The sequence below is a fragment of the Procambarus clarkii genome, chromosome 75 (genome assembly GCF_040958095.1).
Source record: "Procambarus clarkii isolate CNS0578487 chromosome 75, FALCON_Pclarkii_2.0, whole genome shotgun sequence".
In the NCBI taxonomy this organism is placed as follows: Eukaryota; Metazoa; Arthropoda; class Malacostraca; order Decapoda; family Cambaridae; genus Procambarus; species Procambarus clarkii.
This window is the reverse complement of record NC_091224.1, coordinates 24,131,724-24,147,507: the sequence shown is the minus strand read 5'-3', so window position 1 is coordinate 24,147,507 and position 15,784 is coordinate 24,131,724. Positions and strand designations below refer to the sequence as shown.

Below are 15,784 nucleotides of genomic sequence, written 5' to 3'. Positions count from 1 at the left end.
ACGCACAGTAAACGCCAATGTCTTAAGTATACACGTCACTCATTCTTTGATCTTAAAGACACACTACAGTTGTTACAAGTTACATAGCGAGATCATTGGATTTATGACACATTAAGACTGAATACATTATCAACCAAATTGTAAAATTCCCCCCTCAAGCGAAAGCCTAGTGTATATTAGTCTGTTCTGCCCCAACGCTCACAATCATCCGACCGCGAACTTCAAGTGACCTTAATATTTTCCATGTGTGAAATGCGACGCAAATTGATACATTCGAGAGTTACACAACTATAGCTAAATGTATATCTTAGAAGTCATGTTTAATAAAAAAAAACTCAAGATAAACATACCACCCAACCACTAGGGCTGGACGGTACAGCGACGGTCTCGCTTCATGCAGGTCGGCGTTCAATCCCCCAACTGTCCACCAAGTGGTTGGGCACCATTCCTTTCCCCCGTCCCATCCCAAATCCTTATCCTGACCCCTTCCCATTGCTATATAGTCGTAATGGCTTGGCGCTTTCTCCTGATAGTTCCTCCTCAAGATAAACATTATGTACAATAGTATTGCATCTAATTTTAAAAGTACACGACGCACAGTTCTTGCAAGATCTTATATAATACAAATAGGCTTCATTGGAGGCAATACCTCAAAACTCTCGTACCTATACCGCCGTGCCAGGGGTACGATAAGTAAACACAAATCAACGATAAAACCTCAAGCGAGGCGGAATTTTAAAGTCTTCCACGAAACCTTGTACCGACCTGCAAGGCGACCTTCAACACTCGTATATACAGGCTAAGAGAGTACCGGGATAAGAGAGTACCGGGATAAGCGAGGTCCTCCCAGCGGTACGGAGGAACGACGCTGACATGCAGATTTTAACTTAAATAAACCCCCCCTTTTTCGCTTTAAGTCAAGATAGCGTTCAAATGCAGTCAAGATGGTGACCAAAGAACGAATTCTTATATGCGAACTGGATACATACCTACACACCTCTTGGATTGTGTAATTTACTTCAAAAATACACAACGGACTTTTAAAGAATCATATTAAACGTTTAAGGATATGAGAAACACATACACATGGAAGCACAAGACATGTCTCTATGAATTAAGAATGTTTTCCATTAAAACAAACTTGAAGACCCAGATTTTGACGCGAGCGAGGCGTGAGCAGTATGGCGTGGGGGGACGTTTCACTTATCGGCAGTTTATGCGTTCAGGCGGTGGGCGCCCGCGGCACTCTGAGTCTTTGTGGCTTGCCTGAGAGCAGATAAAAGTGGTGGCTTTCAACGAGGTATTCTTGGGACGTGAGCTAGCATACGGATACCTTCCTTCCTCCTGATCTTGCCTGTTTCTTCCTCCACGTCGTCGCTCCAGCCACTTGGGCTGGACGGTAGAGCGACGGTCTCGCTTCATGCAGGTCGGCGTTCAATCCCCGACCATCCAAGTGGTTGGGGGGCACCATTCCTTCCTCCCGTCCCATCCCAAATCTTTATCCTGACCCCTTCCAAGTGCTATATAGTCGTAATGGCTTAGCACTTTCCCCCCCCCCCCCCCCATTAAGTCCATTCCATTCCTCCACGTCGAAGATGGAGAAAGAAGTGGGAACGTCACACTCCCTTAGTGGAACCGAGCAGGGAAACCTTTCTTATTAGCAGTGATAATAATGACTACGACAGTGCTGAAGGCTGCTAGTAACTGTATGATGTGACCGTGACTTAATGATCTTACTAGCAACGTAGGGGAACAATTCATCTCGCATTGAACTAGAGAAGGTAGCCATTTCATACCTAGACAACGATATCGGCAGCAGAGTTGTGATAGGCAAGTCGACCCCTCCTATACATACACTAAGCTTCATGGGCTATCTTGAGCACTATAAATGTTCAGCTTTAGCTCAGAATTTATGTAGTTTCACGTAATTACGTTTAACTATTTACATTATAGTGTCTTATAATTCTTAATAATTAAGTAGTCCTAAATACCTCCTTCAGCCCTGATCCTGAATTCAGCCTACATCTGAATAAGATAATAAACCTTGCTATCTAGACGAATGGTGAAGGAAATAAATGGAATTAAGACTATTATAAAGATAATGACAAAAATAAATAATAAAACTATTGAATTACTGTATACTGATTACCCACAACGGTGCCAGAAACATCCCAGATCCAATATACTGGAACCAAAGGGAAGCAAAGCATCTGAAACTTATTAAAGGTACAACTAATGACCAATAATTACTTTGGCTTGGTAGATAAATGGTAAAAAAAAAAGAGTTGCAACAGTGATAGAGTTTGACTATCAGTGTTGCAACTTTTTTTTTGCTACTTAATTATTAACATCTGTTAAGTAGCTTGTCACTGAGCAATAAAATAATAATTATTAATTAATACGTAAATTAGATTAATAAGTGCCCTAATAAGTGCCCTGTTAGTCAAACTCTAACACAGTATAAATTCCTACCAACACCAAGAGGACTGCATACAATTTGTTTGAGGGCACTTACTAATCTAATTTACTTACTAATAATTAATATTTTATTGCTCAGTGACAAGCTACTTAACAGAAGTTAACAGAAGTTCAAGGCGCAAAATAAAAGTAATAAAAGTTATGTTCAGTCCAAAGATTAACACGCCACTGAGCTCTTAAATCTAACAAGGGAACACTTGCAGCTCTTCCTCTACACTTGGAACTTTTTGTTCCAGATACCGAATCTTAAAACAACAATCTTCCTCTACATCGGTGCTAGACTTACTTAACCGACAATTTAAAACAAGTTGACTATTTAACATAACCTTTTTTTTTTTTTTTCAGGGATATTCCTATGCAAGCCCCTAAGCCTCCGACTGGCTCACTAAATGTTACTAATTTTTGTCATACTTAGGCGGTGGATGAGTGTTTATGACTTTTTTTTTTTTTTTTTTTTTTTTTTTTTTTTGAGATATATACAAGAGTTGTTACATTCTTGTACAGCCACTAGTACGCGTAGCGTTTCGGGCAGGTCCCTGGAATACGATCCCCTGCCTTTATGAATGCCTTAATGAAACTTTGGTTTCATTAAGAGAATGTCCAATGTATTTAGCAACTTCTGCTATTTAAATCTAGGTTGAAATCTTATTTGGTTTGTAACTGTGGACTGTGTTAGATCATGTTCCAGTGGTCTGTTGGACATTTCTCCACAAAGCTGGTATGTCCTCTCATCTTCTGCAACCTGTAAGCGTATTTCCCATCTATGTTTGTTGTTTTAGATTCAGCTACTTTGAACAAAAAGTTCCAAATAGCACAGGCTATTGTGAGCCCGTAGTATCAAAGCCTCATACGGTGTATTATTGAATTGTGTATTATTAAGTGCACTTCTGCTTTTCTATTGCTCCCTTTTATCAAATTATGTGGTTTTGAAGTTGGTTGAATTCATGTACCAACCCGCAAATCTTGATGTTGCAACTGCTGCGTTGTGGTCTTTGTTCATCTTCACTGCTGACTAATCACCTATACATGCACAAGGCATAATTCTACCACAAAACATTTCCGCAATACTCGAGTCATCTAAATATAGGGCTCCGTAGTTTTTAAATTAGAAGTTTAGAGGCAGCACCACTGAAGGTAGCCATCTGTGAAGTAACCTCTTAATGTGTGAGGTTCGCTAGCAGCTGAAGACCATGAGCTTAAGGGTTCATATGGGCATATTCATTAATTCCTATCTCTTTCTAGACCAAAATTTACATATTTATAACAATTCTGAAATCCACGAAACTCTTTAAGACAGTCACACAACTAACTATAGATCACAGTGCATTCTCCTTGTACATGGGCATACCGTGATATCTTGATTTTTACATATCATATTACAAATTAATCACTAATTTATCAGATGCATATATCATAAGAATTAAACACTGCAGATCATTGCAATACTCAAATTAAGCAATAAACAGCCCTGGTAATGTTGCACATGTCTTTACTGTACTTGACATTTGTATATGCAAGATACTACAAATGTGCTCATGGACTGTCCCTTCAGTAAGTAAGTAATTATCAAAAGAAGGCACCAAACCGGGAAGGCTATCTTGTCCCTTCAGTAACATGTTTAATTAATCCCTAACACGCTAGTATGCAAATTGTGTATGCAAATTAACATGGACTATTTCAAATTACAGTCATAGCTAACCTAGTCCATAATATTGTCCGATATATATTCTTGTTACAATAAACTTTAAATTTAAATCGTATATTGAATATATAATTGCGTTATTAGTGGGTAAATGTCTGGTGTGATACCGTTCCTTATGGCACGAGCAGCTACTGGTTAAACTAATTACACGCTATTTTAATTAGTTTTCACTTAAGATAAGCACCTTATCATCTTGATGGGAAACTTTTCAAACCTACAAATTAGTTTTTTTTGTGTTGGGCTTAAGGCCTCAACTGCATGTGGGGTTATTAAAGCTGTGACACTAGCTGACTAGCCAGCAAGTCTACCTTAGCCCAGAACATAGTCCACAACTGAAGTAAACTCAGTATACACATAAATATTAAATTAATGTAGACATACTCGCCGAGGTCTGATCAAGACCTTTTGTGCCTTCTGTAATTCTTTTTTTGCGCTACCGCTCACAGGACGTGCATGGGGTGCACAATGAACTAGCGGCGGCCACACCCGATTGATTGATGAAGATTAAGCCACCCAAAAGGTAGCATGAATAGCCCGCAAGTGGTGGCCCTTTTGAGCCATTACCAGTATCAAGAGCTGATACTGGAGATCTGTGGAGGGGCCACACGCATTAGATCAGTGCATATATACACAGCCCAATGGGGGCGCCACAAGATTGATTGATGAAGATTAAGCCACCCAAGAGGTGGCACGGGCATGAATAACCCGTAAGGCGGGTCCCAACTCTCCCTAAAAGATCAGCGAGGACGACCTGACCTTACTCCAAGAGTGTGGTGACCTGCGTTGATGTCGCCTAGTAGTATCAGCGTTTCTTTTTTATTTATTTTAGACGTAGCAGAAAAATGGATAAGAAATGAGGCGTAACGCGTGCCGATGAACATAGCTATGACTGAAGGTTACATTAGCATAGTATTTACAATCTTGTAAAGCCACTAGTACGCGCAGCGTTTCGGGCAGGTCATTAATCTAACAGATAATTTTAAGTAGGTAGATTCTAGCAGAATTAATAAAATGATAACAGATACATTGCAAGAAAAAAATGACTCACAAGGAGTCTGACTCAAAATGACTCACATTACTCACAAGGTCACTTACATTTCTTCTGCCCTCCATGGACAGAGTTAGAGGTCTGTTAGGCAACATATATAATTAAAGTAGGTGGCGAACACGAAACAGTCTTACACACAGAAATCACAATAGCGTGATACATAAACAAATCCACAAGGGCCGTGAATGAACAAATATGACCATGTCGTGGCTCAGTCGACTATAAGGCGCGTCTGGGATCATCTCGGACGTAGGTTCGAACCCTCATCATGGCCCTTGTGGATTAAAACAGTCTTATGTTTCAATCATTTTCACATCCGGATGTTAAACAGGAAGACAACATACCTTGTAGCAGAGTGAAATGGTATTAATGTAACCGACATCTGTCCGTTGATGAAGTATATTCCAGGTGGGGCCTACGGGGTATTCATGCCCGTGCTGCCTCTTGTGGGTGACTTACTCTTCAACACGAGGCATCAAGAGAGGCAGCAGCACAGCCGCTCCTCGCTCACCTCAACACGACACTGACCAACATGGCCAACATGGCCGCCCAGCAAAGTTCGTCTTTGATGGATTACAAATTAATTACAAATTTCCTATGTATTTGTATATATTTCCTACATATTTGTATATCTTAAATTTTGTGTATAAATAATGCCGTGATTCGAAGCTCCATGTGGGCATCTTTGATGACTATTCGATTTTTTTTTCTGGCAATGTATCTGTTATCATTTTATTAATTCTGCTAGAATTTACCTACTTAAAATTATCTGTTAGATTAAGGACCTGCCCGAAACGCTGCGCGTACTAGTGGCTTTACAAGATTGTAAATACCATGCTATGTATTCTCACAAACCCAATGTACCTTCTTGTATATAAATAAATAAATGAACTATGTGATTTTCTCGACTATTGCTTCGATTGTTAACGTCTCCTTGGCTGCTCTTGTCGTAACTACGTAAAGGCTTTATTTACGTACCGCAAATGAGCCCGTCCTCTAAGGTCCAATCTCCAGTCACTCGTGTTCTAGAGTATATCCTCATGCTATTAGACCAAATTTCCAAACACGGGCTATATTGACCACATGCCACTGTATGACTAACCATCCTGCTAGATAAGGATTTCTTAGCATTTCATTGCTAGCTCTTGACACACACTCTATGTGACTCTTCATATAGCCTAGGGTTGTTGTATAAATGCAGCAGATCATCACATACTCACGAACATTCACTGAAATGTACAACCGGGACAAAGGGTTCCAGTATAAGAATGTACAAGAATGTAACAACTCTTGTATATATCTCAAAAAAAAGTAGCACAGTCGGGTTTTTTCTAGATTCACAATCGAGAATTCCAGGCGGAACAGAAATGGTTGGGCACGTTTCCGATCACTTAGTAAACCTATTCACCTAGCTGGAAATAGGTACCCAGGAGTTAGTCTTAGGCTTCTGTTGCATGCTATGGAGGGTCAGTATTTAGACCCTGAAGGTTGGGGGGGCGGGGGCGGCCTAGATATAAACCTAACGTGTACTGTATATATATATATATTGGCTGCCTGTCCCCCCCGACACGGTAAATTATTAATGATAGCAAGAGCCCCATAGCCTGAACTCAGAATACTTGTGCCGGCAGCTATCACTGGTCGATATCGCCGGGTACAAGGGCATGTATATATAGGCTCATCGTCAACTTTCTTCACGCCTAGATGAATTGAATTTGGATCCTCTTTGATGAATTTAGTTCTCAAAGTCCTGAGTGATCACTTTCAGGCACCAAAGTCTTGTGACTTAGTCAGCATGTAGTGGTAAGAGACACCTTATGTTCCCTGCTGTAGAGGCGAAGTTGGCACAGGTAGAGACGGAGTGTGATACGCCCTTGTGGCCAAGAGTTAAGACACGCTTATGAACGATAGTAATTATGAAGTTTTGGTAATTATGGTGGTCCAAACTGATCCCGTGACTTATATTATTGTTCTTAACTAGACCACAGACGAACGACGAAGTATGAGGCTATCCAGTCAGCATCAACCACAAATGGTATTCAATTCATCTTTAGCTTCACTCAAAAAGGACAATAAAACGGATAAGCCGCAAAGTAAAGTTTATAGATTTTGGCAAGGTTTCCACTAGTTTTAATTGGCTATGAATGTTGAGGCGTAATATAAACACGGCTCTAAAACTTTCGGAACAGCTCGTCAGAATTCGTACCAATTGGAACAGGGGAAATTGTACAGTAATGTTATTGGTCGGATTTAGGGAAGTACTGGTTAGGTAATAGAGTCGTGGATGAGTGAAATTGGTTGCTAGCATGCAAGCATCATTGAGACAAACAGTTTAGCAGATTTAATAAATAGATTTGTATATATCTCAATATATTTTATTTGATTTGTATATATATTGTATATATCTCAAATTTGTTAAGCTCAATGAAGATGGAAAAGAGGGGGGGGGGGTATAATTTAAGCAGGACCTGCCTAGTCAGCAGCAGTGTTTTAAACCATATATATTAAACTTTTTTTTTAACATGGGATCTGTCCCTCGTGTTAGGGTTTAAGCCTGGGGCCAGGTACTGGAACTAGTTAGACTATTCAGTTGTAATGTGCATGTATTCACCTAGTTGTGTTTACAGGCCCAAGCAAGGTAATGTACCCTGCATCTCCATCTGATAGTCTGTTCATGCAATAACTTTCATTCCTTATGTTTATCATCATATTTCCATTTGAGACTGCTTATTGAATCTCTGGAGGAGGGTAGAAATAGCCTAAGCTACTCTATCCCTTTGAGATGTATTTCTTTCTTGTCTCAATAAACATACTTGAACTTAAACTTGAATTGAATCTCTGACAATTTCCTCTTGTAGCCCGTCCCATTACTTTCCTCATTAGTACAGTAGGACATAGGAGGAAGCCTTCACCGTACATATTAAATTTTCTCCAAATTTAACAAGCAGAGGACTCCAGACGATAGTAAGGTAGGCACAAAACAATGGAACACATTACCTCAATGTTGAAGTCTTAATTAGAGGTCAGATGCCTCTTGAGGGTTATCTTGAGATGATTTCAGGGCTTAGTGTCCCCGTGGCCCAGTCCTCGATCAGGCCTCCATCTTAACGACTCAACTTTCCAACATAAAACGAAACATGGGAGTATTAGAATGTCATAGGACTGTCAGGGTCAGCCCAAGTCCCACTAAGAAATACTGGCATCTGTAGAAACTCCCAGTAATTTTTACATCTTGTAAATTAAATTGGGCCTTTTTTCCATATTTTTATACTTCGGCCATTTATCCACACTTTCATTGTTTACTTGAAAACATTGAACATGAACTTATTTAGGCTATAGTATTACATTTAAATTCTCCCTCTCCCTCTGAAAAAGATAGAGTATTCTGCCAATCTCTCCTCTGTGTCTCAGAAAGAGGCACAGAGGAGAGACTGGAAGATAGAGCAGAAAAGGGAAGAGATAGGAAAAAAGGGGGAAGCAAGACCCAGACACTGCCTGGTACCTCATAGTACAATATACTGTATATGATTTTATTTATATATACAGGAGAGTACAGGAACAAACTACAGTACTTCCAACTGAGCTTAGCAGGCTGAGAACTTTCCCTTCCCATAACTCATGGTAAGCCTTACCCACAAATTTTCCCTGGGACACAACCTGCCAATTGGTAAACAACCAGGTCCCCAATTACTACAGTGTGATCGGAGGAAAACAGTTAAGGTCTGGCGCCTAGTCGATCCTCCCTGACCAGGACTTGAACCAGACCAAATCACTTGCAAGACATGGAGTGTATTACAACTATGCTCTAGGTGGTACCAGAGTTCTTCTTACTGTAGGAATAAAACACAACCATATAAATTTATTTTATTAAGAATACAATCTAACCTAAAAGTGAATACAAAACTTTCTCTGAAGCTATAAAGAATATCTTTATTATATCACCATTCTTCTATATCCTCCTCAGTCTTTGGCTATTATTGCTATATAATATGCCTAGTTACACAAAGATTAGCCAAACCTACACACACATTTAAATCTACCAAATGTGACAGTGATCATTTGCAATCCACTAAGAAATGTTATATGCAACATCCACACAAATGTTAGGAGATAATGCTCTTATTTATTTTTTTAACTAAGTATCCTTTTAGGAAATAAATGAATCAAATCAGGAAATCTGAACCATTTCAATGGTTTTACCTATAAACTCTATGAACACATTTAGATACATCACTTTGATGTGAATATTTTAAGTACTGTATTGTATAAATCCCAAAGACTCATTTCTTATCAGCATTTAAGTACAACATCAGTCATCAAATCATAAAAGTCAACATGGCACATAAATTTAGATTTAAAAAAAATATGGAGAATAGCATCACTTAGCTACTTTGGTTTACTAACCATGACACTTTACAGAAATCTTGCATGCAATGGCCAGGTCCTAAAGAAAATGAATGCTGAAATCCAGAGATATTTTCACTCATAAGTGGTTGCAGTAAGTTTAAAAGTTCCTAGGAAAGTTTGTTTTCTAAGAGTAACTCCTACTTGAAAGGCAGCATAAGTATAATGACCAGACCACATATCATAAAATAAAGAAAACAACGTTTTGGTCCATCCTGGACCACCACGTTGTGGTCGGCTTGACGATGATCCAGGATAAACCGAAACATTGTCGTTTCCTCACTTTCTGATGTGTGGTTTGGTCATCACCTCTTCAGCTACTTTATTTTGACTCATCGTCTGCAGCACATGTAGCAGTCCAGACATATATAATGTATAAACATGGCAATTTCAGCTGTTAAAATCATTTATTCTATTAAAGAGTCATAATGTCCACATAGTTACACAGTTGTTAGCAGTAAATGAGAGTGCAAAATGGACAGTTCTTTTTTTAAAATAGTAATAAGAAAAAAATCAAACCTTTGTGAACCAGTCACCCAAATGGTCCATGCAAGTGCTCCAGAACTAGCTAAAGTATCTAGTTCTTGATACTTTCTTGGTAATTCTTCACTTTCATAAAGTGAAGAAATTAAGACTGTAGTGGGAGTAATGCAGCTGATGATGCAACCAGTCCCCTCAACTATTACTTTACATTTTTGTATCAATTCGATCATTGTCAAAAAGTGATGCATTAGTAAAATTGCCTATATTGCAGTCTTAAAGGGATTGTAATATTGATGTTTCCCTATACATCTACCACAATAGGTTAAGTGGGGTGCTTGAGCTCATAATTTCTGGTTAGGCAGAACAGGTGCACTTTTTTTTTAAGGAGAGGTGAATGGAGAGAATGGGCTGGGCAATGAATCATCAGGGTTAACTTGCAAGCTTTTAACTTGCTGTTATAACACAAACAGTACTTAACTCCACGGTGGACTCGAGTGTTAACTCTTCTTAAGAGAATCCTATATCGTTTATAATGTTATCTTGTATACTTAACAAATTTGGGATCATATTCAATTACAGATAGTATAAATATGGTATTTTATCGTCATAAAACAAATCTTTTTACAAACAAGTCAAACTTGCACACCAAGTAAATAAGGGGACAAAAGTATGTGGGCACATTATTTATTATCAATGGTCAAGGTTATATTTAAGGATAAAACTTAATAAGCTTCAAGAGTCACTAACTTTTAAGTTTTACCGAACTGATTTTCTTTAGGTTAATACACAAAAATATTTAAAAACTAAGCAAAATACACATGTATAGTTAAAGTTTCACCTTATTACCTACCCCATTACACAAACGTGTGTGGTGAAGTAGACTAGCCACGGTGCCATAACAATGAAGACTGGAAATCAAATATCCTAGAAATAAAACTCAAAATTATCCGACTAACACAAAGTAATAACTTGACCAACCTCTCACAAATTTGCCATGCTGCATATTATTATTATTATGTATCAGTCTACCTTGACCATAATCTTCCAATATATTTCTGCTCCATTAGTAGTGAAATGTATATAAACTTGTGTGTGCTCTGTGAATCTTTTCAACATGTTGCAAGGTATCTCGAGTCATAAGATTAATGCCTATGGTCACTGTTACATGACATTTCACATACAGACAAAAATATAGCAGCTGCCAAATATAAAATTCAATTGAATACAAAAAGTGCTACTGTATTATGAAAGTTGTAGAGCTCTAGCCTGCCACTTGCACCACAATTATCTGCATTTCTGATGAGCAGGATTGATGAAATGTCATTCCAATCCTACGTTGTCTATAATTACCCAAGTGTAATTACAGAACGAGAACTATGCTCATGGTGTCCCATCTTCCGAGTATTCTTTATCACATGATGTTTTGAAACTACAGTACAGTACCTGTGTAAAAACTCGCTAATCTGGACCCCGTTAATCCCAGACTTTGAGTAATCCGGAAAAAATTGAGCGAGTTTTGTCTGCCAAACTTTGCCTAACTTGGACAGCGTTTTTTCATATTTGGCAAGTCACACGAAAACCTTAGCAGCTCTCTCCCCCCCCCCCCCTGCTCTCGCTTGCTTTCTCTCCTCCCTTAAGTTGCCTATGCAGAACTATCTTGAGTAATTATTTACATCCTTGTATGATGGATTGAGTGTTAATATATGAAAATAGCAAAGAACCCTGGTTATTACAAGAATGGGTGATAGCAGCCCCTCTCATCATTACACCATCGAACTGTCTACCACTCTGTTAAGGAGAACTTCCTAATTTTTTGGAGGGGCATCTTTGTTTCCTTAGCTTGAATCTATGACCTCTTGTTTTCGTAGTTGCTGTTTTCAAGAATTTCTCTCTCAACTTTATCGATTCCTGTTGACATTTTGTAGATGGTGATATCTTTTTCGTTGTTTTTTTCTCCCCTATCTTCCAGCTTGGACAAATTCGTCACCTCTAGCCTATCTTAATTTTTTTGTTTCAGTTCTGGAATTCATTTATTAGCATTTCATTCACCTGGACACTAGGAGACTAGGAGGCTCTATCGACCGAGCTATTGAGTAGTCTTAATAAGAAAATATTCCAGAAGCAACTACTGCTGCCAAACTGTAATTTCAGACTTTCCCTGACTAGTAGGTCAGGGACATGCTCATTTAGGAGAATGTCATTGCCCCTTTTCCAGTTTCGTGATGTATGGTGCCCGTATCTCAAGAAGTTGTACTGTACAACCATTGCATATTCCAATTTTGGTGTCCGTGTGTGTGAAATGCATTCACACGCACACACACACACACACACTGAATATTTAATAAAAACAAGTGACGACATTTTTCTCGGTCTTGTTCATGACACTATGACAATGGAAACATGTTGCTCTATTTTTTCAGTAGGAACAATGTTGCAGTTTACATAACCATTACATTGTAACAGTTCCTAGCAAAATGTTTCCAAACATTAGTATAAATACTTCAAATGTTATATAGGTGAGGTAAAAATCCTACATGTTAATTCAAATAAAAACAATAACATAACAATCACTAGACCAACATATTGCAATTCATGACTGACTATACAGAAGATCATAACTTTCAGATTAAAAAAGCAAAGTACTCTAATAAATTTTTTTCCATGTAGCTGTGAGCTCTAGTTATAATTACTTACCTATCAGACACTTTTGTGCTATAGGGCTAGAGACAAGCATGCAAGACTAAAATAAATGGACCTTCCTAAGCCACTATATAAGAGGTTGAGATAATCAAAATCCTTCAATAAAAATATAGACATTTCCAATGTCTATCTAGCATCAAATGGCAAAGATAATAACAAGCTGCACTTTTAATTACCACTTGGTTATGACCATTTATAGTTATACTTAACCTGTAAATACAAGGGAAAAATAAACTTTTTCCAAGAAAGTAATTGTGCTGGATCCAAAGGAACTAAGCCAGCGCTCTTATCCTACCAGAAGTAAAGAAACACCCTCTAGAGAGAGAATAGTCCAGATTGCCCAAGACCCTGCCAAGACACATTCATTTAAACTATGGTAGTATCATTCACCACGTATACACATACATATATACACAGTACATACATACACACACACACACACACACACAATCTGGCATACCCAAGACTGCTTAGACACAAGCATTCATATGGAGATTCACTATGTAAACAAACGTCATACAACTTTATTTTTTTTTATTATAGAAATATCCATAAACCACCAAAATGAAATGCTAATAAAACCTTGCACAATGTCAGCCATACATTCATGAATGATAGTTGGTTAATAAGAATGTGGTACAGGGACTGGTACTGGTACTTTTACTGTTACCAATACTTGTAATGGCACTGTACTGGCACTAGCCCTTGTATTAACAATGTTACTTGTATTGGTATTGGTTTTAGTACTGGTACTTGTAATGCTACTAGTACTTATATACACAGCTGTGCAAACTTCAACAACAGCTTCACACTACTCTGAACATAGGATATAAATAACTTATGTACACAACACATGGAAAAATAAAAACTACACCCGATTAATCTCAAGTCAAACTTCAGCTTTATAACTTGCTATACATACTACATTAAAATCAATACAATTAAATTTAAATAAAATATGTTAAAAGTACTAATATTTTCTGGAGGAATTTGCAAGCACTACACCTGCAAAATACTTTGAAATACACTAAATAAACTATTGATACAGCATTTTTTCTGTCAATAAAGTTAATTTGTAAAACTTTCTTAAAATGGTCTGTATTGCAAAAATATTTACTTGCAGAGTTTACTCCAGCCTTAACACACGCTCCACACTGCAACTCACGGCAAAAAACTGCACTAGATATAAAATATTACTTTATATTTATTAGCAGTACATTTACAAAAACAAAGCTAAAAATGATGGAAATGAAGAAGAAATCAAAGCACACAGTACAAAATAAGTCAACCGAACCCCAAGTTTGGACAAAAATCTTTATGTAAATTCACATCTTTGTGTCCAGCCATGATTAGGGGCTCCAAGATGAAGAAGGCCAACCATGTTATCTTTCCCTGCAGTTATAAGGTCTGCATCAAGTTAAGGAAATTGCGGTCAAAGTGCAAAGCTACTCCGCTGTGCATCGCTACTGTGCAAAGCGATGCACAGCGTCAGTCATAAAAAATTCACGGCTGAAAGAAAATTGATTGTCAAAGTTCAGCGTAGCATCATTTTTAGATCTACACATTATATTTCAGCATTTCAAGCTTAATTTTTTACATCAAAATATATTTAAACATTGACAAACGGGTTGGTAATACATGGAAAATGGCATGTCTTTCAAAGCATGAAATGAATCAATTACATATAACAAATTATAAAGGCAAATGGAAAGTAGAAAAAGACAAAAACATAAAACAAGAAGAGTGCAAGACATTAAATAGGAATATCAAGAAAACAACTTAGTTTTCAACTGCTCTTCTGTTTTCACTAAGCATCAATAATGGGAACCATAAGCATCTATTTTAAATATTCAATGCACTAAAGGCATAAAGGTAAGGTAATTATCAAAAGAAGGCACCAAACTTTTGAAGGCTATATAGCACCATCAAAGTGCTAAAGGCATAAATAAATTTGCAATTGTATAAACATCACTACACAGTAATACTGTACACAAATTTATTACAAATTTATTAGACAATTAGGGGTGCCACGACATGGATGTCGTGGCCTAGTCGTCTAGAGCGTGTGTGTGGGAACACCCACCGCATAGGTTCGAATCCTCATCACGACTCCTAAGGATTTTCTCATTTATATATCATCACGTTAGTGTGATTACTCTCCTAGTATTATAATTCATAATAATTCATTTTGTAGGAACAAGAAGCCTGTGTGTGTATATATATATACAGGTATATACATTAGGCTTGTATTGAGGTCTCCCACTTTTCCCCAAGGTCAAACTACTGACAGATGCAACCCCATAACAGTTGCCTAACTCCCAGGTAACTATTTACTGTCAGGTGAACAGGTGAACACAGGCATTAGGTAATTGGAAACATATGGCTGTTTGAACTACTGACTGACTACTTCCCAAGATACAATACCACAACAGTTAGCTAATGCTTGGATTACCTATTTACTGATAGGTGAATAGAGCCATTAGGCAAGGGCATTAAACCTGGAAGAGCGCCTGACAGCTGGATGGACAGCGCTTCGGATTCGTAGTCCTGAGGTACCAGGTTCGATCCCCAGTGGAGGCGGAGACAAATGAGCAAAATGTTTCTTTCACCCTGATGCTCCTGTTACCTAGCAGTAAATAGGTACCTGGGGGGTTAGACAGCTGCTACAGGCTGCTTCCTGAGGGGTGTGTAACAAAAAGAAGGCCTGGTGGAGGACCGGGCCGCAGGGACGCTAAGCCCCGAAATCATCTCAAGATAACCTCAAGATCAAGAAGGGGAAATATATGGATGTCTGTACCCTATGAATCCCTGTTGCAGGCGTTACAGGAAACCTAAAGCCGACCTAACCACCTGAATACCACTGGCGCCTACCACAAAATAGCAACCTGGAAGAACTAGGTAATTTAACTGAGCAAAGTCTCTCTGGAGCAAATGATATACACCAGAGTAGGAATCCTGTACCAGGGTAT

The 15,784-nt window shown here is 38.3% G+C and overlaps 1 protein-coding gene across 6 annotated transcripts in view; it reads right to left on the bottom strand.

Annotated features, from left to right (window-relative positions):
* Positions 1–9,080: 9,080 nt before the first annotated feature.
* LOC123771681 (uncharacterized) overlaps positions 9,081–15,784 on the bottom strand; it is a 148,847-nt gene continuing 142,143 nt past the window's right edge. For all 6 annotated transcript variants that reach the window (XM_069313363.1, XM_069313364.1, XM_045764325.2 and 3 more), the window contains one exon: positions 9,081–14,222. In XM_069313363.1, coding sequence (XP_069169464.1) covers positions 14,131–14,222 — 92 coding nt within the window. In that variant the 3' untranslated portion in view covers positions 9,081–14,130. The remainder of the gene's footprint in view (positions 14,223–15,784) is intronic.